General features: G+C 38.3%; 1 protein-coding gene across 1 annotated transcript; it reads left to right on the forward strand.

Annotated features, from left to right (window-relative positions):
- The first annotated feature begins 2,020 nt into the window (after nucleotides 1-2,020).
- Nucleotides 2,021-19,128, forward strand: LOC124283476 (peptidyl-prolyl cis-trans isomerase B-like). The gene is made up of 4 exons (XM_046719538.1): nucleotides 2,021-2,324; nucleotides 12,571-12,772; nucleotides 17,437-17,556; nucleotides 18,069-19,128. Exons 1-4 carry the CDS (start codon nucleotides 2,268-2,270, stop codon nucleotides 18,290-18,292), a joined length of 603 nt encoding a protein of 200 aa, XP_046575494.1. The 5' UTR covers nucleotides 2,021-2,267; the 3' UTR covers nucleotides 18,293-19,128.
- Nucleotides 19,129-24,874: the final 5,746 nt, after the last annotated feature.

The following is a 24,874-nucleotide window of genomic DNA, read 5'->3' on the forward strand; positions in this document are numbered from 1 at the left end:
TGTGGTCTGAAGTGCTACACTTAACTGTACTTAGTTGCCTCCCTTGGGTGTGACAGAAACCCTTTGGTGTGGGTTCAATGTGGTTCGCCCAGATTAGATTTCTAGGTTTATCACACAATACCCTTGCTTGTGGGTTTGTGGTAAACATGAGAGTCCTGCATTGCTTTGGGCTTTTCTCCCACATTAAGCGGACAGGCTGTGATATAACTGGAATGCTGTTCAAAGATGAATACACCCACCTCACTATTTCAACCGGGGCGGTAGGGTAGCATAGTGGTTAAGCGTTCACTCACTCATGCCGACAACCCGGGTTCGATTACCCACATGGGTACAATGTGTGAAACCCATTTCTGGTGTCCCCCGCCATGATATTGCTGGACTATTGCTCAAAGCAGCGTAAAACCAAACTCTCATTTTTTCAACCAAGATCTTTCCTGTATGTTCATTCGAGCTATTTATTATAAGATGTTTATTAGCAACACAGTGGGGTTTCTTATCTACATGAACCAATACATTTTGGACTGATGTGAGCCATTAACTGTTTATATTAGGTCCTACTATTGAAGATATGTAGATGGAACCTCTTCTATTTGCGTTTAAAAATTCATCTGATCACTGAATACAACAAATAATTAAGGCCGATCCTTTTTGGCCTGAAAATCCCATTTGATGACAAAAATAAGATAATGAGTACAGAAAGTGTACATGTTCAATCTACTGGTATTAACTTTCCAAATAGTATGGGGTGGTAGGGTAGCCTAATGGTTAAAGCATCCTCTCGTCTCACTGAAGCCCTGGGTTCGATTCCCCACATGGGTACAATATGTGAAGCCCATTTCTGGTGTCCCCTGCTGTGATACTGCTGGAATATTGCTAAAAGAGGTGTAAAACTTAACTCACTCCAAATAATATAAATAAGGCCAGACGAATTTTAGTTCTTAATTTACCGATTTTTGTCCTCAGAAAACCTAAAGGCAGGAGAGAAAAAAATAAAATATATAAATCACCAGTCAAAGTAATATTCCTTTTAAATAATAAAAGAATTTTTGGGGGCAATTTATGATGTGTACATGGGGCAAAAAACAATCCCCCAATTTTTTTTTGAAAGTTTACATTTTTGGCCAATAATAAACAACAGGAGGATTTTATTTTTTGAGCGAGGAAAAGTATTTTTTTCTTATTCTTGAAAAAAATACAACCGGCGGATCCGTAAAACAAGAAATAAAATTGGTCTGGCCTAATTATAAGTGCATAGAAGATTGTTTTGTGAAAATTTTACACAACCTGAACTTTAAACCAGACCACAGGGTCTTGTAACAAAGAACTTGCATCAAGGTATATATTGTCACACTATATGAAAGTCCTTTGAAAAATGAACTAATTAAATGACAAGGTTATTTTTAACTCTCTCCACCTCATTATCAATTATTTTGGGCATTTTATCTCTATCAGGAAAAACATAATGCACCTGTTATCTTACAGTATTTCTCTTTGTGGAATAAGATCAATGGCCTTGGTATTTTTCATAATGTGGAGATAAAATATGTGTTAAGTGGACAATAAAGATAAGCATACCTGCAGTTTAAGCATGTTTTTAAAGACTTGTTTAGTTCGAGTGCACTGTCATGTGGTGGTCTTTATGTAGCTGTATTTAAAAGGGTTTTAAAATTGAAAAATACAGTGGTATGTCACTTTACAGATTGTTTTCATTTTATTTAATCAAAACATTGGCTAAAGGCTAGATACAGAAAACTGCACACTCAGCGCTGAGGAAAAAATTCAACACGCACATGTTATTTCATGGCCATGTGATTCATCATGCATATAATTTTCAGAGACCCAAAATAAATCCTTTTCATTAAAAAAAATACCAATACCCTTAATGCCTTTAAAAAATAAACATCACTACAACGTCTTATTTCGTCCACAACAACTTTATGAGTAAATTTTAAGCGCTTTACACGTTGTGTACGAGAAAAGTAGAAACACAAAATATCAATACAACGTTGCCCTGTTTCATTATCGTGTCATCTGCTTTGGAGTGCAATATTACGTGTCAAAGTAGTCGGTTTAAGAGCAATGACCTAATTGTAACTGAAACGGTGAAACCCCCTCCACGTGTGCACGAACTGCCAACTGGAATTTCCTGTTGTTTCGATGCCGCTCTTCCGTTTTGGGGAGGGACAAAGGAGTCAGAAGCCGAGTACGAAACTAACACTCAAGGGAACAGCTCCAGTGGCCGACGTGGCAGACAAGAAAGGGGAATTATGGAAAGCATATCCATCCTTGCAGTCGTCGCCATCGGCGTAATTACTGTTTGTCAGGTTAGTTCACATCGCATATCCAAGTCTGCGTAAGTATGAATGTTGAAATATCCGTGAATTCCAATGAAAGCAGATCGCAGACAAACATCGCCCCCGGGTCTCGTGATCAGGGTCAAAGGTCGTGAACTTTGCGTTATCGATCCGATGTCGTCTGATTTGATGCACAAGCAGACGATTTATTTGCCTGGATTTATTTGCTGTACTGTTTCAGAAGTTGCCAATTAGATTTGCCAAACATGCAATTGAGGGACTTGAGTTAGTATTTGCTTATGTTTGTAGTGTTTAATGGGGCGCCTTTTTGAAAATATTTGTTATTGAAATTAAAAGAGGGATCATTAAAGCATTATTTGGTTCTTTTTGCAACTTCTCTGTAAGAGGTCAGATTTCTTTTTCATATCAAACATATTTCAGTCAAACTTAATTAATAATTCCCTAAATTTGGTGTCTCTTTTTCAATAAACATGTTGTATAGGATTTAGAAAAGAAAAGCAAAATGCCTATCAGGCTGTTAGTGTGTACTACTGGTATTTGGAACAGGGTAAGAAGTTGGCTGAAAGTGATCAAGGTGGTTTTATTGGAACTGCTGTACCCCATTCCATAGTCTGTCTCACAGTCCCTGAACCACATTAATTTCCCTACTGCCAAGCCCTTTCTGCAGTGCTAAAGCCCTAAACGAAGCAAGTCTAGATTTCCCCAGGTTCTGAATCTCTGGTCTATCTAGGGCTCCTTTTCAATTTAAATGGGCTTGTTTGTTACTATCAAAATTATATATATTCAGAGACTAAGCCTTAGTCGACCCATTCCACTGCCAGGCATTGGCCAGTCCTTGACCCCCAGCCTATGCTTAATTGTAGCCAGATGGTTCTGGCTGGGCACGAGATAGCCACTATTCCAAGGTGAAAACAAAACAAAACGGTTAAAAGCCTACATATAAGAATAGGGACAAGACATTTTGTAACATATCAAGTTTCTTTAATGATTGCAAAATAATACAAAAATAATGCAAATAGTAAAAAGTTAATTTTACATGTTTGTATGTTGTCATTTCTTAAACAGAAGAAGTATCTTATGAACAATGCAAACTTCTTTGATGGGCATTTTAAAAGTTGAGTTGATGAAGAATAATGACATATATTATGGATATACAACTTCTTTTATTCTGTGGAGGCGACGTTTCGACATAGGTTCTAATGTCGTTGTCAAGCAAGTGACAGCGACACGTTTCGACATAGGTTCTAATGTCGTTGTCAAGCAAGTGACAACGACACTTGCTTGACAACATTAGAACCTATGTCCAAACGTCGCCTCCACAGAATAAAAGAAGTTCTATATCCATAATAATTGTCATTATTCTTGAACAATGCAAATGTTAGAAATAATCTTTATAATCTCCATACCTTTTTCCCTGAGTTAATTAGGAAATAATAATTATCAAAAGTAATTGGTGGGGTTGGGTTCAGGGCTGCTCACATAAATTTAATAATGCATTTTCAGTCATGGGACAAAACCTGCAGTGAGTGGGTGATGGGGTAGCCTAATGACTAAAGTGTTCACTTGTTACGCTGAAGACCAGGGTTCGATTCCTCATATGGGTATAATGTGTGAAACCCACTTCTGGGGTCCCCACTGCGGTATTGCTGGAATATTGCTCAAAGCAGCATAAAACCATCCTTACTAATTTGCATTAATTTGGTTACTCGTCATCACATTACTATTAATATTTTCGACTACATGACCAACTGCTCAGAATAGAGGTAATTAGGAAGAGGACTTGCAAAGAATTAAATAAAATTATTACAATGTCATATGCATGCTCAAAAGAATATATATTGTGATAGTAGCCACAAAATAAGTAGCATTCAACTGATATATTGAGATGAAATAAAACTGAATTATGTAGCCATACATATATACTGAACACTTGCAAATTGCTGGAATATTGCTCAAAGCAGCATAAAACCATCCTTACTAATTTGCATTAATTTGGTTACTCGTCATCACATTACTATTAATATTTTCGACTACATGACCAACTGCTCAGAATAGAGGTAATTAGGAAGAGCACTTGCAAAAATGAAATAAAATTATTACAATGTTATATGCATGCTCAAAAGAATGTATATTGTGATAGTAGCCACAAAATAAGTAGCATTCAACTGATATATTGAGATGAAATAAAACTGAATTATGTAGCCATACATATATACTGAACTGGAGTTTATATATAGATGTAGAGATAGTTCATCTACAGATAGGCTTATATACTGAACATCATTGAAAACGCACCACTTATAAAAGTTCAGATTATTAAAAGCACGGGTAAGGAATTGATGTTTTTTGAGTGGATAAATAACAGATGGACGACTGACAAAAACAACAACACAGAAAAGACGCTCATTCATTGAAATGTTCCACAGTGAGAAAGGATCAAACACACGTGGGGTCAAATTGAAAAGTCAATATCGCGTGTGACCGCCATTTGCATTGACACATGCAGTTCAAGGTCTTCTCATTGAGTCAATAAGCGTCCGAATAGAGTTTTTTTAGGTTGGCATTCCACTTCTGCAGTAGTGCAGCCTCAAGTTTCCGGGTGTTTCGCATCTGTTGTCGCTGCGAAAGACTTTGACCAATTTCATCCCACAAGTGCTCCATGGGGGATAGGGCGGTGGGGTAGCCTAGTGGTTAAAGCGTTGTCTCGTCACGCCGAGAATCCGGGTTTGATTCCCCACATGGGCACAATATGTTAAGCCCATTTCTGGTGTCCCCCGCCGTGATATTGCTGGAATATTGCTAAAAGCGGCGTAAAACTAAACTCAGTCAGTCAGTCCATGGGGGATACATCTGGCAACTGTGCTGGCCAATGAATAACCTGGATGTGTTGCTGGGCCAGATACTGCATGGAAAGTCTTGTTGTGTGTGCTCGTGCGTTGTCCTGTTGAAAAGTATGGACATCTTGGTGGTGATTGAAGACAGATACAATGTGATTCTGAAGAATCTGCTAACGGTAATAAAGGGCATTAACTCTCCCTTTACAGACATGAAGGCAGTCCTGTGATTGTAATTATTCCACCCCAGACCATGACACTCCTACCACCCAAAGGTCTGTCTGAACCACACACTCATCAGCATAACATTCACCACGTCTACGCCAAACACGTAATCGGCCGTCAGCATTACGTAGATGAAGACGTGACTCGTCAGTGACTACCACACCATGCCATTGTTGTAACCTTTACTGAAAATGCCTGCTAGCCCATTGTATACTCTCATTACGTCAGAATTGGTCCAACGTAAGGACGTCGAACATGGAGCCCTGTAACGTGTAGACGGCGTTGCATGGAGTCAGCGCTGATGAACCCCACGTCAACCTTGAACTAGTGCAGCAGTCCTGGCAGTCGGCAGTGTTCAATCACTGATATAGACAAGGTCAATATGGCGATCCTGATGGAGCATCGTAACATGTTGTTGCCAAGGTCATTGAAGGTCACGGATGCTGCCTGTCTACTGATGTCGTCTATGAAGCGTAACGATGGTGGAGTGGCCAAGTCCAAGTTGTCGAGCAATATCCCTGCTGCTGGTGCCAACCTGAATCATGCCTAGTGCACGCTCTCTTCGTGAGGTGTTAACCTCGGCATCTCTGTCCTCGTTTCACAATCGTTAGTGAAGCAATGAGAATCGGTTCTCATACACCTGCTTTCAATGTCACAGTCAGTATGATTTCAGAATGAAATTCACGCTTTTTTCATAGCGTGGCTGCATGTTGATGCATTTTGGAATTAAGAGTCATACTGTGGACAAGAATTTGTTTCTAGAGCATTTTTTTCAACTGGACATGCCCTTCGACTTCATGTTAGTTATATTCATTGATCATTGTCATGCTGAAATCTATCTTGATGAAATATGGACAATTTTAGACTGGTGCGTTTTCAATGATGTTAAGTATATTAAGGTTTACTCAATTGTAATAAACTCTGTAGAGCCACAGCAAGGCTACCTATTCTGAAAAATGCACTATATTCAATCTCACAGTCCCTGAACCATATTATTTTACCTTCCACACAGCCAATTCTGTAATGCTGTAGCAAACAATGAAGCAAGTATATATTTTCTTCAGTATCATAAATCAGAATTTCCCACTTAAGTAGGGTTCCTTTTCACACTTTTATGGAAGTTTTTGTTTCTATCAAAATTATATATTTTCAGAGACTGGGTGTTGGTCTAGCCACAGTATAACTGATAGACAGACAGACATTTGATTCCAGTACCAAGGCCTTTGGCACAAAATACGGTCATATAATAACTTTCACAGTCTGCACATAAATACACTGTAGAGTCCATGAATTATTCCATGCAAGAGTTGTCATGCACATGGATTTACATATCACACACCCATTTCACATGTAAGGGCAATTCTAAGTTTATACGGGCGGTGGGGTAGCCTAGTGGTTAAAGCGTTGTCTCGTCACGCCGAAAACCCGGGTTCGATTCCCCACATGGGCACAATGTGTTAAGCCCATTTCTGGTGTCCCCTGCCGTGATATTGCTGGAATATTGCTAAAAGCGGCGTAAAACTAAACTCAGTCAGTCAGTCTAAGTTTATACACCTTAAGTAGGAACTGACCAATATCATAGACAACACTACATTTACCTGATCTTTATTTATAAAAGACTGCTGTGATACTGATGTTATATGTTTGAAAATGTATGTGCTTCTTATGTTGCATATTGTTTACACACCAATAATACATGGTATTCGTCTTCCACAAAAGATAATCCATCTTTAAGGCTAAAAAGGCAGAGTCGCCTTAAATATATAGTACCATTTGTTTAATTCAATCTTATCTATATGAAACAAAACTTCCCTGACGGTAATAGGAGCATTAAGACTGAATATATTTACATCTCCATAACTCTCCAAATTATCGTAACTGAAATCTCTAGTAATATCATCTACACATAGGAGATTGCTAAAATGACGTGTCCAATCTTCACTACCAACTTTCTGCGAAATACCATCACACACATGACCTTGCTTTAGCTTTCTCCAAAATAATTTAGCATTATTTCAATTAGGTCTGTTTTCATTTTCAGCTGGAAAATATTTCTTTTGCTTTTTAAATTTGGCCTTGAATAGATTTCTTAATGTTCTGAACTCACAGAAATCCTTGCCATTATGTCTATGAGCCCTAAGTGCCTGATACTTTCTCTGCTTCAGATCTTCTAAATCCCTATCCCACCGTGGAGGTTGACTATTACTTCTACCCCAACTACTCCGATAAATCCTTTTAGAATTGACTGCTGTTGATTGGTAGATGCTAATAATAGATGCTAAAGCTTTGTCTGTGTCCGTATAAATCTGCTCACACAAATCTTCATAAACTTCAGATAGATTACACAAATATTTATCAGTAAATATTTGACTGTCATTTCCTATCCATACATATTTTGACCATTCGTTGACATCATCAGTGCCATTTTCAGACACATTTACATCAACCTGGTCATCCTTCCTGTACATTACCGGGGCGATGGGGTAGCCTAATGGTTAAAGCGTTGGCTCGTCACTCCGAAGACCCGGGTTCGAATCCCCACATGGGCACATTGTGTGAAGCCTATTTCTGGTGTCCCCCGCCGTGATGTTGCTGGAATATTGCTAAAAGCGGCGTAAAAACAAACACAGTCAGTCAGTCAGTCCTGTACATTACCATTATCCAGTTGAATTCTTAAAGAACATTACAATGGAAAATGGTTAGACTCATCACGCACAGCTATACCAAAAGATGTTACCTTTGGAAATATATCTGTTGATGCCAGCATATAATCAACAGCACTCTGACCATTGTGTAAAGCATGTAAAATTGCCATCTTTATCATTAAAAAGTCAGGCATTAAATAAATGTATCCCAAAAGTACAACATAATTCGGTCAGTTTTATGCCGTAATTATTATAATCAGTGTCTTTGTTCGCTCTTGGCATACAAAATTCGTCTGATGGATATCCATCAATGTCATCACCTTACCTATAGGCAAAGTTAATATTGTCATCTTGTATGAAGTCATCAAAGTCTTTTGTTCTGGCATTAAAATCACCAGCCATATATATTTTGTTATCATTATGGTCACTTGCAGTAGTTTCCAGATGCTGTTCAAGAACAACCATACCATCTTCTCTGTCCTGATATATTTGTAAGTTTTCTGGGTATAGGTAAACAAATATCATAATCGTGTCAAAGTTCCATGAAAGTTTGCTGGTTTTGAATAAGAGCACAATTACGTCTACAAATTCATCATACAGCCTGAATATATACTGATTGGATACTCAGTAGTTATTTATAAAAACACTCAGGGGTGGTTCAAGAACTGCAGGGGGCTAGGGGCAGTAAATTTGGTGGTACAGACAGATGAGAAAGATCTTTTTGCAAACCCTCACTCCACTAAGTCTGTTTTTCTTGATGTTTGAGCTGGGAGATGTTTCTCATCATGCCGAAGTCCCAGATGTGATTCCCTACCTGTATACATTGTGTGCAACCCCTTTCTGGTAACGGACTGATACAGGTGGAATATTGTTAAATGTGGTTTACACCATATTGACTCCCTCACAGTTGCTTGCTGACCTTAATCAAATAATTTTTAAAATAACGAAGATTAGGTTGCAGATAAAAATCAAATTTCATTTTAAAATACCCGTAATCTGTGTCAGTATTTTAACTTTGAAAAGCAATAAATGTTTCATTTTTGATGTTCAGCACACAATAAAACAGTCAGTCTGTATCAACACAACCAGTTTGTGTATTCTGATTTATCTGTATGGTAATAACTAGGGATGGGTATTGCAGAGAATTTTCATATTGCGATATATTGCGATGCGAAAGCATATATTGCGATATGTATTGCAATATATTGCATGAAGTTCTTTTTTAACAAAAAAAACTACTTATAATCAAATTAATGCTTGATTTATAAGCAAAAACACAAAAAATGACTATGCTTGATTAAGCTTTAATAAAAATATAAACAATAGTTGCCACAAATAAAAAAGGAAAGGAATTAGAAAAAAAATGGAAACATCCGAAGATTTCCGAGTGTTACGAAGTTTTCCGAATGCATGTCAAAATACCGGTTTTCGATCAGCGTAACGCAATATATATCATTTTCATGTCTGAACCGGTAAATACCGGTAAACCGGTTATATTGCACAGCCCTAGTAATAACACACTGGATAGCAATGGCTTATTCAAATAATGTCACATATCTTGATACATTGTTGGCAGTTTGTAACTAAGTTCTTCACCAACTCTTTGACTGAGTGTTTTGAATTTTATTATCTTTGCAACAATGTTCTTATATCAATACATTTTGTTTTAGACAGTTAAACATATTATTTACAAAAGCTGCAAGTCTTAGTAAGAGCCCAAACCTAACACTTAGAATATTTTGATAATATAGGTGCTGAAACACAGAAGATTGGACTACTCTGTATCAATGTTCTTGATGGTCAAACATATGCTGGACCCTGCCATGTCATTATTTCAATAATAATGTTTACTAAAGCTCATGTATACACAAAAATTTCAATGTTTTAGATAAAATATGAATTACAGATACATCGTGATCAAAGTTGATGATCAGATGATTGAGTTGGTGTCTCTCTTCAGGCTGGTGACACAACAGACTTTTCAATGTTTTAGATAAAATATGAATTACACACTCTGAATCTAAGTTTTCTAGTTCTGAACACTATGAGAACACCCTTCCTGTAACAGATTTAGAACGCAGTCGGAGTGTTCTGATTTAGACACTATGTGTTCTGCCTTCAGAACAGTCGTGTTCCACTTACAGAACGCTCGTGTTCTAGATTTCAGAACACTCTTTGTGTGTTCTGTATGTGTTCAATTCAGAACACCCCCGGACGCCTCGGACGCTGTAACAGATTTAGAACGCCCTTTGAGTGTTCTGAGCCTTATTTCAGAACACTGGTGTTCTCACACTTCCACCAGCCAAACATGAACGAATAAAAAACACAAGAATATGAAATGATTCAAAACTTTATTAACACCTATACTGAATACGAAGACGTGTTATTATCCGTTTGATGGACCGCGGACAGCTAAATGGAGTGTAGGAGAAGAAGCTAACTTTAACTCCAACAACTCGTGCACATCTTATAACATATGCAGTTAAAGTTGAAGAAATCGTTGAATAAAGAGCTCATATACATCTCAGGGTCGCGCAAGGATGAGATAATGTCCCCGATTTCTCTGAACCTACAAAATCACCGAGTATGCCCTGGAAAATGTAGTACATCGCCATCAGTTTCAAGATCGCGGCCATGATGCCACCTCGACATTCACCTCGCATGATACAGTGTCGAGGGCGATGTGGAGGCCGGCCAGAGCATCACCCCTGATGAAAGCGACGATTTTTGGACCCTCTGAGGCTTTTGTCTTCAGAGCTCCGTCAATCTGATCAACGGTCACATCTTACAATAAATAATACAATTTTACACTAAATAATTCATTTGAAAGATATGATGATTTCAAATTTCAACTGAACTCTATTTCATGACACACAAATTTGAATGAAAATACTGTTTTATTTTACCCACAAACAGATATGAAAAACGCTTATCCAACGGTTTCAGTCAATACAAAACAGGTTCCATTTTGTAAGAATATGCAATTCACGTTTGTACATGGTGGAAGAATCTTTGTAACCACCTACTTAATGATAAGTTTCCTTACATTACAGGATATAAAATAATGTAACACATGAATTTTAATATACCACTCACCCTTTTAACTTCTATTATTGACCTCTTTGCGGTCTTTGCCACCCTGATGGAGTCTTGGTTTGTCTTTGATAAGCTGAATCACAGGCAGCATTTTCATTTTGACCTGTAGCGCCAAACGTCTTTCGGTAGCGTTGGGGAAGAGACAACTGCGCATGCTTATCATGACGTCACTTAGTTCGAACATCAGGTGTTCTAATCAGAACACACGCCATCTGAAAAGATATCTAATCAAATCTTATAGAACAGATATCGTCCTAAAGTGTTCATTATATCAAATGTAAAGGAACACTATGCGTTCTGATAGTTTACTTTAGAGGTTGCTTATTCAGTTATTTATCAATTGTAAATTCACTGTTCTGCTTGAACACTTGTGGTTTAGAGTGCAGATACATCGTGATAAAAGCTGATAATAGGTAACATATAATATATATTATATGATAACATATAATATATGTTAATTCCTGACATCAAATTTGCAAAAAAATGGCAAAATATTCTTCAGCTCGGAGGCTAAAATTTCGAGTTTTTCAATATCTTAACCGTGTATTGTATTCAACAGAAGTGACTGTAAATTATGTCTATCTCTTCAAAGATAATACAACCTTTTAATCATAAAAGAGTAACATATTACATTGTTTCATCTATGTCACCAGGTCCAACTCATTACCCAAATGAGTTGGGTATCCGGGTTACCTGTCCCAGCCCTAAATTACATCACGATCAAAGTTGATGAAGAGAGATTGAGTTGGTGTCTCTCTTCAGGCTGGTGACAAAACAGACTTTTCATTGTTTTAGATAAAATATAAATTACAATTACATCGTGATCAAAGTTGATGATCTGATGATTGAGTTGGTGTCTCTCTTCAGGCTGGTGACAAAACAGACTTTTCATTGTTTTAGATAAAATATAAATTACAATTACATCGTGATCAAAGTTGATGATCTGATGATTGAGTTGGTGTCTCTCTTCAGGCTGGTGACAAAACAGACTTTTCATTGTTTTATAAAATGTTTTTACATCGATCAAAATGATCTGATGAATTACACAAAACAGACTTTTCATTGTTTTAGATAAAATATAAATTACAATTACATGATCAAAGTTGATGATCTGATGATTGAGTTGGTGTCTCTCTTCAGGCTGGTGACAAAACAGACTTTTCATTGTTTTAGATAAAATATAAATTACAATTACATCGTGATCAAAGTTGATGATCTGATGATTGAGTTGGTGTCTCTCTTCAGGCTGGTGACAAAACAGACTTTTCATTGTTTTAGATAAAATATAAATTACAATTACATCGTGATCAAAGTTGATGATCTGATGATTGAGTTGGTGTCTCTCTTCAGGCTGGTGACAAAACAGACTTTTCATTGTTTTAGATAAAATATAAATTACAATTACATAGTGATCAAAGTAGATGATCAGATGATTGAATTGGTGTCTCTCTTCAGGCTAGTGAAACAACCGTTACCAAAAAGGTCTACTTTGATATCAACATCGGGGATGAATCAGCTGGTCGCATTGTTATTGGTCTGTTTGGAGAAACAGTACCCTTAACGACTGACAACTTTTTACAATTGGCAACTGGCTCAAGAGGATTTGGCTATTCTGGCAGTATCTTCCACAGAGTCATCAAGGACTTCATGATTCAAGGTTTGTTGGCGTTAATATACTAGTGAAAGGAAAATGTCAGGTTTTAAGAGAAAAGGAAAACGTTATTAAACCCGAAGGTAAATAAAGAATTTGAACATTATTAGAGAATAACTTCTGGCCTACAATGAATTATGTGTGATATTTCATGGTTGATACAAAAACATGGATTGCAGGTGGCCATCCCCTTTAAAGCGCCTCTGTTCATTGTGCAGAGTTGTGTCCCTTGGGAGGCCAGGGACCAATGGTTGTGGGCTGTTGTGTGCACGTCCTCAATAATCTTCAGGGTATACGTTCAGATAAATCTCCACTAGTACCCTCTATGTATCTACGGCTCAGCCCGATAATTTTATTACCTCCCTTTGCTGGATACGCCTTCTTACAGTAGCCAGTCAGACAAGCCGTTACAACTGACATTGCCAGTGTCAACAAAGATAACGGCCGCATCAGCGAGCTTTGATGCAGACAAACTGACTGGTCTGAAACCTTCAAAAAATATATGCAAGAACCCCTTCTACCTCTTTCAGAGTACCTCTGCAACAATTGTGTTGCCAAGTTTAATCGGTTTGATAAAAGAAGCCAAAGTGAGTTCTGATAGAAGCCTTGTGATTGGTATGCTCAACTTCCTAGCCTAGACGCCTGATTGGATAAAAAGCTAGCAAAGGGAGGTAATAAAATTATCGGGCCAAGCCGTGAGGCATCCAGGGTATAGTGGAGATTTATCGGAACTTATACTCAGGAGATTATCGAGGATGTTGTTTGCATGGTTTTTTTCACAAGTGTGATCAACGTCTGAAACTTTCATCACTTCAGGTTTTCGACCTGCATCAAGGTTACATGTTATGATATAACAATTAGGATACTGTTAAAAGTCCAGTTAAACCCAATTCACTATAACATATACAGTCACTTATGGCACATACTTGAGGGAGCCATTTGTTAGTTGTTTAATGCCCCATGTGTCGGCGGTCTGTAAGTAATCAAGTCTGGACCAGACATTCCAGTGATCAACAGCATGAGCATCGATCTACACAATCGGGATACAATGACATGTGTCAACCAAGTCAGCGAGCCTGACCACCCAATCCCGTTAGTCGCCTCTTACGACAAGCATGGGTTACTGGAGATCAATTCTAACCCGGATCTTCATGGGTCCCATGGTGTCCTCCCAAAAGAACTACATCCCGTAAGAACTAAAGCTTAAAACAACATATGTTATGGTCCGGTGCACAGATTAACTACATGCTGTTACCTGCATCTGGATTTGCCCAACAGAAAACAAATAAAACATATATAACATTTTTGCTGCGGCAGTTCATGTTAGTTTTGAAAGTAAGTAGTTTGCCTTCACAAAATGTAAATTTGCAGTCTTCAGTGAACAAGTTCCACATCGAGGTGTTTGACATTTTGTTACACTGACTGATAAACCTTTTTTCATAGTATCACTTTTATACAAAATTGGAAGATTTGCTTATATAATGGGCATAATTGTACAGTTATTAGGATTGTAGGTACAAACAAATAGAAAAATGTCCATTACTGTATTTGCTTCTTTTGTGTGTGACCTTTACGGCTTTATGAACAGCATTTTCAACTATCTAAGAACATAATTATGTCTTATATATCACATTACCTATTGTTACTAACTGCAAGGTCATACGCATGATGACGACATAGCTACTACCGTTATGCGTCGCCTAGGATGACACTTAGTTTTCATTGTACACATGAAGAGCCGTTGAACGGCGAAAGATCTTGTGCAGAGATAAAGTCTGGAGTTTATATATAGATGTATAGATAGTTCATCTACAGATAGGCTTATATACTGAACATCATTGAAAACGCACCACTTATAAAAGTTCAGATTATTAAAAGCATGTGTAAGGAATTGATATTTTTTGAGTGGATAATAACAGATGGACGACTGACAAAAACAACAACGCAGAAAAGACGCTCATTCATTGAAATGTTCCACAGTCAGAAAGGATCAAACACACATGGGGTCAAATTGAAAAGTCAGTATCGCGTGTGACCGCCATTTGCATTGACACATGCAGCTCAACGTCTCCTCATTGAGTCAATAAGCGTCCGAAAAACAGTTCTTGAAGATGGCATTCCACTTCTGCAGTAGTGCAGCCTCAAGTTCCCAGATGTTTTGCATCTGTTGTTGCCGCGAAAGACTTTGACCAATTTCATCCCACAAGCGCTCCATGGGGGATACATCTGGCGACTGTGATGGCCAATGAATAACCTGGATGTGTTGCTGGGCCAGATACTGCATGGAAAGTCTTGTTGCCCGTGTGTTGTCCTGTTGAAAAGTATGGACATCTTGGTGGTGATTGAAGACAGATACGATGTGATTCTGAAGAATCTGCTCATGGTAATAAAGGGCATTAACTCTCCCTTAACAGACATGAAGGCAGTCCTGTGATTGTAATTTATTCCACCCCAGACCATGACACTCCCACCACCCAAAGGTCTGTCTGAACCACACACTCATCAGCATAACGCTCACCACGCCTACGCCAAACACGTAATCGGCCGTCCAGCGTTACGTGAGATGAAGACGTGACTTCGCCAGTGACTACCACACCATGCCATTGTTGTAACCTTTACTGAAAATGCCTGCTAGCCCATTGTATACGCTCATTACGGTGTCTGTCAGTCAGAATTGGTCCAACATAAGGATGTCGAGCATGGAGCCCTGTAGCGTGTAGACGGCGTTGCATGGGGTCAGCGCTGATGACCCCAAGTCAACCTTGAACTAGTGCAGCAGTCCTGGCAGTCGGCAGTGTTCAATCACTGATATGGACAAGGTCAATATGGCGATCCTGATGGAGCGTCGTAACATGTTGTTGCCAAGGTCATTGAAGGTCACGGTTGCTGCCTGTCTACTGATGTCGTCTATGAAGCGTAATGATGGTGTAGTGGCCAATTCCAATTTGTTGAGCAATATCCCTGCTGCTGGTGCCAACCTGAATCATGCCTACAGTTTGGCATGAAATGCATGTGGACCCGTTTTTTTGTAAATATCTCTTCATCCAATGACCCAATCGGTCTCAAACTGTGCAAGTGGATGTTTTGTCAGACAACCTAATCACATTGTAAATCACCGATTTTATGCATTTGTATTAAAGAATCTGTCTATGTCACTGTCAACAAAATAAACAGCAGAACGCAGACGGCTTGCAGAGGGAGGGAGCCATTGACCTGTAACAGCGGTCATTGGATGAAGAGATATTTACAAAAAAACGGGTCCACATGCATTTCATGCCAAACTATAGCGCAAGTTCTCTTCGTGAGGTGTTAACCTCGGCATCTCTGTCCTCCTTTCACAATCGTTAGTGAAGCAATGAGAATCGGTTCTCATACACCTGCTTTTAATGTCACAGTCAGTATGATTTCAGAATGAAATTTGCACTTTTTTCATGGCGTGGCAGCATGTTGATGCATTTTGGAATTAAGAGTCATACTGTGGACAGGAATTCGTTTCTAAAGCATTTTTTCAACTGGACATGCCCTTCGACTTCATGTTAGTTATATTCATTGATCATTGTCATGCTGAAATCTATCTTGATGAAATATGGACAATTTTAGACTGGTGCGTTTTCAATGATATTCAGTATATTAAGGTTTACTCAATTGTAATAAACTCTGTAGAGCCACAGCAAGGCTACCTATGCTGTGATAATTTAGTGTCACTTTCATCCTCAGTGTTCAATCTGATCCATGTAGAACTAGTTTAGCCCAGCTTCAATAAGTAGCCAACTGCATCGTGGTACTGGAGTGCAATCTATAAACAATACTATTTTAACTTAAAAACTCATTCGTTTATATTTCACCTTTACTCCAATATACCTTTACTCCAATATACTAAGCTTTGCTTGTTTTCTTCTATCATATGAATACAAGAACATTCACTAACTACAAACCTTTCTCTTTTGTCCTTTACTTTCTGGTTATTACCTTTACAACAACATAATTACTGGTCAATATGATTTTAAGCATGTAGTTCTTCTGGGAGAGCTGATGGGCTGTGCTCATTACATGCCATGGGGGTGCCTCTACTCAGATAATTAATCCCTAATTAATCCCTGTGGTTAATTGGGGATGTAGTTCAAATGGGATGTAGTGCTTATGGGAGTAAACCGGTCCCATTTGTATGTATGTTCAATATACAGATATTAGTCAAGTTTCCGTTTCAAGATAAAAATAATTGCCAGGGATTTAGCAAGGAGAACATGAAAAGTATATTACCATGATGTGTTTTTAAATGAAAACACACACATAATTGCATTATTTCAAAGATTTTTTAATCAGTTTTTTAATTTTTAATATTTGTGGGGAGGTTTTTAGATATGAAAGTTATTGAACTATTTATAGTAACATGGGATTGTCTGATCATATGATGTTGATGTGGTTGATTATGAACCAGAAATTGATTTACAATTTAGAACAAAATTTTTAATAATTTATCATTATGCCAAATTATAGAAAAATTATACAGTACTGTACCATGGTTGAAATGAGAGAAGTCTGAATTTCGAAAGAAAGAAGAAACTTTAAATCTGTTGAATCCTGCAGTACAAACAATAAGCTCCTGGAATTGACAGATAAGAGTGATTTTTCCCTTTACGTAGGTTGACATGTCACATTGTGTGTTGCAGGTGGAGACTTTGTGAATGGAGATGGATCTGGAAGCAAAAGTATTTATGGAGATAATTTTGAGGATGAAAACTTCACATTACGTCACTACGGTCCAGGTTGGGTCAGCATGGCTAACTCAGGTATGTATATACATAAAGAGTTATAAAGAGTAGTTGTAACTTGTATGGAGAATATGTCATCAACAGGTCTGTGTAAGAGTTATAAGTAGTTGTATGGAGAATACTCGAGCAGCAGGTCTGTCTGTGATGAGCAGATTAGTGTCAGATTGTATGGGTGTCATGCAGAGATGATGATTTGGGGTGGATCATTATGATTCTGTTAGAGCATGATGATTTTTGTGGATCATTTTTATTCTATTGGATCATGATGATCACAATGATGGATTCTTATGTTTCTGTTGGCAAATTGAGATTTGGGTGGATCATTACAATTTTGGTGGGTTATTACGATTTTGGTGAGTCATTACGAGTTCGGCAGATCATTTTGAGTTATTTAGATCATTATTATTTGAGTGGTGGGATCATTATGATTTGTTAAGAATTGCTTTCACTTGAGGGGCAGTGGGTAAATCTCTTGCTCCTTGCTCCCTCCTTCCTTCACTCACTCTTACGTTTTTGTGTTACCCTTTCAGGCCCTAACACTAATGGCTGCCAGTTTTTCATCTCCACCGTGACGACCCCCTGGCTGGATGGCCACCATGTTGTGTTTGGCAAGGTCATCGAAGGCATGAATGTTGTGAGGGCCATTGAAAACACAGCAACTGATGCCTATGACAAGCCCACAGAAGATGTCACAATTACTGGAAGTGGAGAACTACCTCTGACCGATGGACCATTTGATGAAGAGAAAGTATAGACTGGTTAAGCCATGAAATCCCTCCATCTTTACCTATGCAAGATAATGTTTGATCATTGTCATACGTGTGAATGATATATAAGCGTGTGTCTGTGTATGTGCTGTGGTTAAGGGCTGCTATGCTTTCAAGAGTTGTCTCCCCTATATTTTGCCCCTTTATTCTTTTTTTATCGCAAGATATAAATGACATATACATGATTTCAGCTGGAATGTTTTATTTTCTATTTATGAACTAACTTACTGTTTAAGTGTCAGTTACAGAACTTTTTTAAGGATTGACATTATTTTCAAATGAATTGAAAACAAACATGAAAACTGTGAATCAACAGGAACCAAATTACCATTGTTTATGGAACTAAGAGGCATAACATAAGTAGTCAAGTGGTCTTGGCAATAATGTTTTATATTTTCATGTTATGTAGGCCATGAACTGTTCTCAGCCAATCAAATTGATGTAGGTTAATAAGAATTTATTTATTCTGAGTATTATGTTTCTGTTGTGCAGAGATTGAGCAAAGGCTTCCTATGACAAACACTATGCGAACAAGTGTAAAGTGCCAAATAACTGTGCCAAACATTGTCTCACAAGTTATGCTGAACAATGATGTTATGACTGTTATCACCCATATACTCAACAATTATATTAAGACTGTTATATCACACATACATATCAGCCAATACTGGTATATTTAAGTTTGCTGAATTTGAATGTATGGCTTCTTGTTGGTGTTTCTTAAATTAGTATTACTTTACATGGTGTGAACGTGTGAAATATAATGCAATGTCTCAAATGTGTTCATGTATTTGTTCATGTAATAAAGCACATCCTTAAATAATGCTGACTTTATGAATATTTTTCAAGAATCTCTATTCATTACATTAAAGTCTGTTTTTTTACAATATTCAGTTGTATAAATTTTTTGTTTATTTACATTATTGTCAAATACTCAAAAACCTGTAGGAACAATAAAAAACTTTCAGTTGATATTCTTTGTTCTGTTTCTGATTTCATTTGCTGTAAATTTCTGACAAAATTCTTAATACCCTGAGTTAAACCTGAGTGTTGTCTGATGATCTTGCTGGTTCAAAACCATGTTCTACTGTGTTGTCTTATTCTAGCTAGGTACACAAGAAGAGCACACCACACAGGGCCCACCCGCACAAACAATCTTAGCACTATGGCTATCTTTAGTCCATGTTAGAGTGAGTGAGTGAGTTGAGTTTTACGCAGCACTCAGCAATATTACAGCTATATGGCGGTGGTCTGTAAATAATCGGGTCTGGACCAGACAATCCAGTGATCAACAGCATGAGCATCGATCTGCTCAGTTGGGAGTCGATGCCATGTTAGAGTATGAGATCGTCACAGTGGTAAGATAGCTTTGTGGAAGTGAGCCCAGGCCCCCATTGGACAGTGAGCCATGGCCAGGCAATCCAGCTGACATCATGAACATCTTCTTATTCAGAAGAAGTATATTTCAGTATTTGAGGTGAGGTGAAATTGGGTTTATCGTCGTGCTTGAGAATATTTCGCTCATATGACGAGGTGCATGCGTGTGTATGTGTATGTGCGGCTGCTTGTACTAGCCCAGACTTAAGCTGGTTTTATAGTGCTAGCCCACTGAGATACCATGCCGCAGTGAAGCATGAATACCCCACTCAGACACATTATACTGACTCCGAGCCGACCAGTCCTTGTTGTACCCATTAATGCCGAGCGCCAGGCAGGGACCAACAAGTACCATATTTTAACGTCTTTTGGTATGAAGCGGTCGGGGATCGAACCCGCGACCTTCCGCTCTCCGGTTCAGTATTTGAGGCCACATGGCCAAGAGTACAAACATTCAACACAATGTTGTGCGGATGGACAGATAAAACAGTGTATTTAGTTCATTTTCATACAGGCAAGTTACGCTTTAGACATATTGCAATAGACTTCAATAGATGTGCATTTGTTGTTAAAAGTTATTTATATTTTAATCTTGATGGAAACGTATGGTAATAACTAGGTAAATGCAGTTTTCTGCGTACAGAATAGAATGGACACACAAGTAAAAAATGAAATTCATCTTGTGTAACATTAAAATCACATTTGTCACATATCAGTATTTTATTTATATCATTATTATAACGTTGTTGTTGAACAACAACTTATGGCTTAAACAGCGGAATTTGCATAAACTGCTATAAGGTCCTTGTTATGACAGTTCCAATATGTATTTTTCGGATTCCAGGGCGGACTTGATTGCTCCATGGTCTTTTAGAAAAGATGATGATGTTATCCTAGAATGCCAATTTTGAATTTCAATTTTTCAATTTCAATCTTAAATCACTCTAAATTCACTTATAAACATTTCAATATTCCCACATTCCTGTGTAATCCAAACATAAGTAAATCCAGTTCGGAATAAAAGTACAAGTAACCCAGCTGCAGGTGCCACTATCGTGTTGCAGCTTTAACATTTCATAACATGATTTGGGATGTAGATTATCGTCCATATGTAATATTAGCATTGGAAGAAACATTTCTATTAACACACAAAAAACGTTTGAAAAAGAAACATTGGATTTTCTCAATGTGAGGACGATATGAATGCCCCCAGATTTCACTACCGTACAATAATATTGGGGATATTTTATTATTAAATATTGCTGAAGCAACTTTTAAAGATACATTTGGAAAATCTGGGATTTAGAAGTCAATCTTGACAAATCTTGCATAGCAGTATTTAGAAATGATGGCTATCTCAAGAAATCAGAAAAATGGCTCTATAATGGAAACCAAACAATGTTGTATCACATGAATATCAAGCGTCGTTCCCCTATATTTAAAATGTTTCACTTTTAAGCAAAAACGATACAATGTATAAAGTTTTCTTTGTAAACCAATAACAGTGTCATCAAGTAAGATAACGTCATCTGCAAAAAGCAGTAATAGAATATCATTTAAACCATCTTTGACAAATATTCCTCTTAATCCACAATTATTCATTTCACCCACAAGCTCATTGATAATTATATAGCTGGGATACAAAGGAACGCATCATCCAAGTCGGTGTGCCTGACCACCTGATCCTCTTAGCTGCCTCCAGTGAGTGAGTGAGTTTGGTTTTACGCCGCTTTTTGCAATATTCCAGCAATATCACGGCGGGGAACACCACAAATGGGCTTCACACATGGGGAATCTAACCCGGGTCTTCGGCGTGACGTAGTGGACGCTTTAACCACTAGGCTACCCACCGCCCCCATATCTGACGAGAGAAGCCATACATCAATGACAATTATATATCAACAATATACAGTTCTGTCGACAGAGGGCAGTATAATAACTAGATTACACAAAGTGTTTTAACTAGTTTAAGGTTAAAGGAAATAAACTAGTAAACGATCAATTCCTGCATCCAAGGACAAACATGGCTTGCTGAAGAATATGCAGGTTATGTTCCACCACACTGCGGCAATGCTGGTTGCTTCTGATTGCAGTAAGACGAATTTTTGTCATGACTGCCACCACACTCAGAAATGACCTGCGGAACGCCAGTGGCGTGAATGTTTCTTCTCGGACAGTGTGTATTCGTCTCCGTGAGACTGGCCACCATTCACTGAGGGCAGGCCCAGGATGATATGCGTAGATCACGAGTGAGTGAGTTTAGTTTTACGCCGCACTCAGCAATATTACAGCTATATGGCGGCGGTCTGTAAATAATCGAGTCTGGACCAGACAATCCAAGGATCAACAGCATGAGCATCGAACCACGCAGTTAGGATACGATGACATTTGTCAACCCAGTCAGCGAGCCTGACCACCCGATCCCGTTAGTCGCCTCATACGACAAGCATGGGTTACTGAAGATCAATTCTAACCCGGATTTTCACGGGTGCGTAGGTCACACACAGACGTGCGACAGTGCTAGTGAATCTGAACGGACTTTTAATTTTTTTTATTTATTTATTGATTTCCTGACTCACTGTTACAGTGCAGTCTCGACATTACAGTGAGTGAGTGAGTATGGTTTTACGCCGCTTTTAGCAATATTCCAGCAATATCACGGCAGGGGACACCAGAAATGGGCTTCACACAATGTGCCCATGTGGGGATTCGAACCCGGGTCTTCGACGTGACGAGCCAACGCTTTAACCACTAGGCTACCCCACCGCCCCCCTCGACAGTACAGCCCGGGGACAGCAAAGTCTGGTACACGCTGTTAGATGTGTATAAAGTAATGGAATATAGAGGATTTTATTTTCCAACCGACATGACAAAACATCACAGTACTTTCGCTCACCGCACGCTCAAAGAACTTTTCATAATATTACAATAAATTGTTTGGTGTTTAACATCATCATGAAGAGGCAAGAAGAAACAATTCCGTGAAGATTACTTAAAATTTGCAATATCATGATATAGCATGCATAAAACTTATATTCTTGGCTTTTACTTAAAGCTAATTTATATTTTCAGTATCATTTTCAATGACATATACTGTCATGTATATACTGTCTGAAAGCTTTAAAACTTTGAGTTGATTTTAATACTTTATATCTATATTTTAAAAACATTTTTTTTCTTTTTTTGAAAATTCATTCCCATAGTTACATAGATACAAACATATTATAGTAACAGAAGTGAGTGAGTATGGTTTTACGCCGCTTTTAGCAATATTCCAGCAATATCACGGCGGGGAACACCAGAAATGGGCTTCACACATTGTACCCATGTGAGGAATAGAACCTGGGTCTCCGACGTGACGAGCCAAAGCCTCAACCACTAGGCCATATTTTAAAAACTTACCTAACAACAGCATCACGTTAGAAACCTCATCAGTACATGTATACGCCTATGTATTTTTTTCTCAATCCAAACATTATAAGCTGTATTGATCAAAATTCATGTTGTGAACGCGTAAACATTTTTTTTTAAAGAAAATCCTGCCAAAAGGTTTGTACATGATTACAATCCCAAACAAGGTGTGCAATTGTCTCACTTCACATTGACAAGTTGTTTTCAGCTAATTTGATCTTGAATAGGGAATTAGTTGATAGAATACCGTGTAAAATGCTGAACTGAAACCATCTCAATTGTGTATCCACTGTGATCTTCAAAGGTTTTACAAATAGTTTTCCCATTCTGGTTCAGAAAGCACGTACTCTTCCCATTTATGCTTGAATTTCAAGTGAACATCAGATGCACTTTAATATAATAATATTGTACAACCAGAAATTATTGAGAATTTAAAGATTGTAATTTTATTTTTTTCCACTCATTATTCGCGTATTAAATGTGAATATTAGCAGAAGATAACTCCAGATTCAAAGACAGGTGAACAGTTAGTATTTTGTCAAGTCACCATGGGCAGCAATGCAGGCTTCAGTGCGGCGGGGCATACTACTGATCAAATAAGTTAGAAAGTCGTGTTCCATGCTGTCCTAATATCGGACCACCTCTTCTTTCATTTCAGCAATATTTGTAAGATTTTTCTTATTGACACTTTCCTTCATAAGTCCCCAAACATTTTCTATTGGATTAAGGTCGGGGATATAGCTTGGCCAATCTAATAATATCATATTTTGGGTCCGAACCAGGCCTGTGAATGCTTTGAACGATGTTTTGGGTCGTTGTCCTGCTGGAAAATCCAAAAATGTCCAAAGAACACGTGAGCAGATGGAAGTAAATGTCCCTCGAGAATATCTGTGTACCGCTCACTGTTCATATTCCCTTCAAATACACAGAGGGGCGTTGCCCCTAACACAGATATGCCACCCCACAAATTAAATTTCGGACTGTACTTTGGGCGCTGATACAAAGGTTTTTCAGTTTGTTTGGTCCAGAATTTCAGTGTATTAGGAAACAGCCACACAGAACTTGTCATTAAAATTTCTGCTGAAAATTCAACATTGTCCCAGTAAAATTTCTTTATCTGCTGTGCATGCACTCAGTTCAACCCTTCGCAATATTAACTTTTCTAAGCTCCTTCGTTTTGTTTTAGAAACAAGAATACAGCAATATCAAAACGGCGGGGACACCAGAAATGTCCTGCTTAACACATTCATACTGCCCATGTGGGATTAACAGAGTTGTCTCTCTTGATCGAACCGAGGTTGTTTATACTAGGGTCTTCGGCGTGACGAGCCAACGCTTTAACCACTAGGCTACCCCTGCTGTACTAGCCCAGACTTACCGCCGCATAATTTCTGTCTCTGTCTGTATGGCACTCACTCCTGTTTTACAGCCTTTTACATGGCTTTACTCCTCCCTATCACGCCGAAGACCCGGGTTCGAATCCCCACATGGGTACAATGAGTGAAGCCCATATCTGGTGTCCCCCGCCGTGATATTGCTGGAATATTGCTAAAAGCGGCGTAAAACCAAACTCAGTCAGTCAGTCAGTACTCCTACCTAATCTAGCGTCATGTTGCACTCACTCACTCACTCCCGTTCTACAACCATATGGGGTAGCCTAGTGGTTAAAGCGTTCGCTCGTCACGCCCGGGTTCGATTCCCCAAATGGGTACAATGTGCCAATTTCCGGTGTTAGAGACCCGTCTATAACAGATGGCATTATGGCCGTGGACGTTCAACCA

Source organism: Haliotis rubra, unplaced genomic scaffold (genome assembly GCF_003918875.1).
Source record: "Haliotis rubra isolate DU_JTF1 unplaced genomic scaffold, ASM391887v1 Scf317, whole genome shotgun sequence".
NCBI classification, from domain to species: domain Eukaryota; kingdom Metazoa; phylum Mollusca; class Gastropoda; order Lepetellida; family Haliotidae; genus Haliotis; species Haliotis rubra.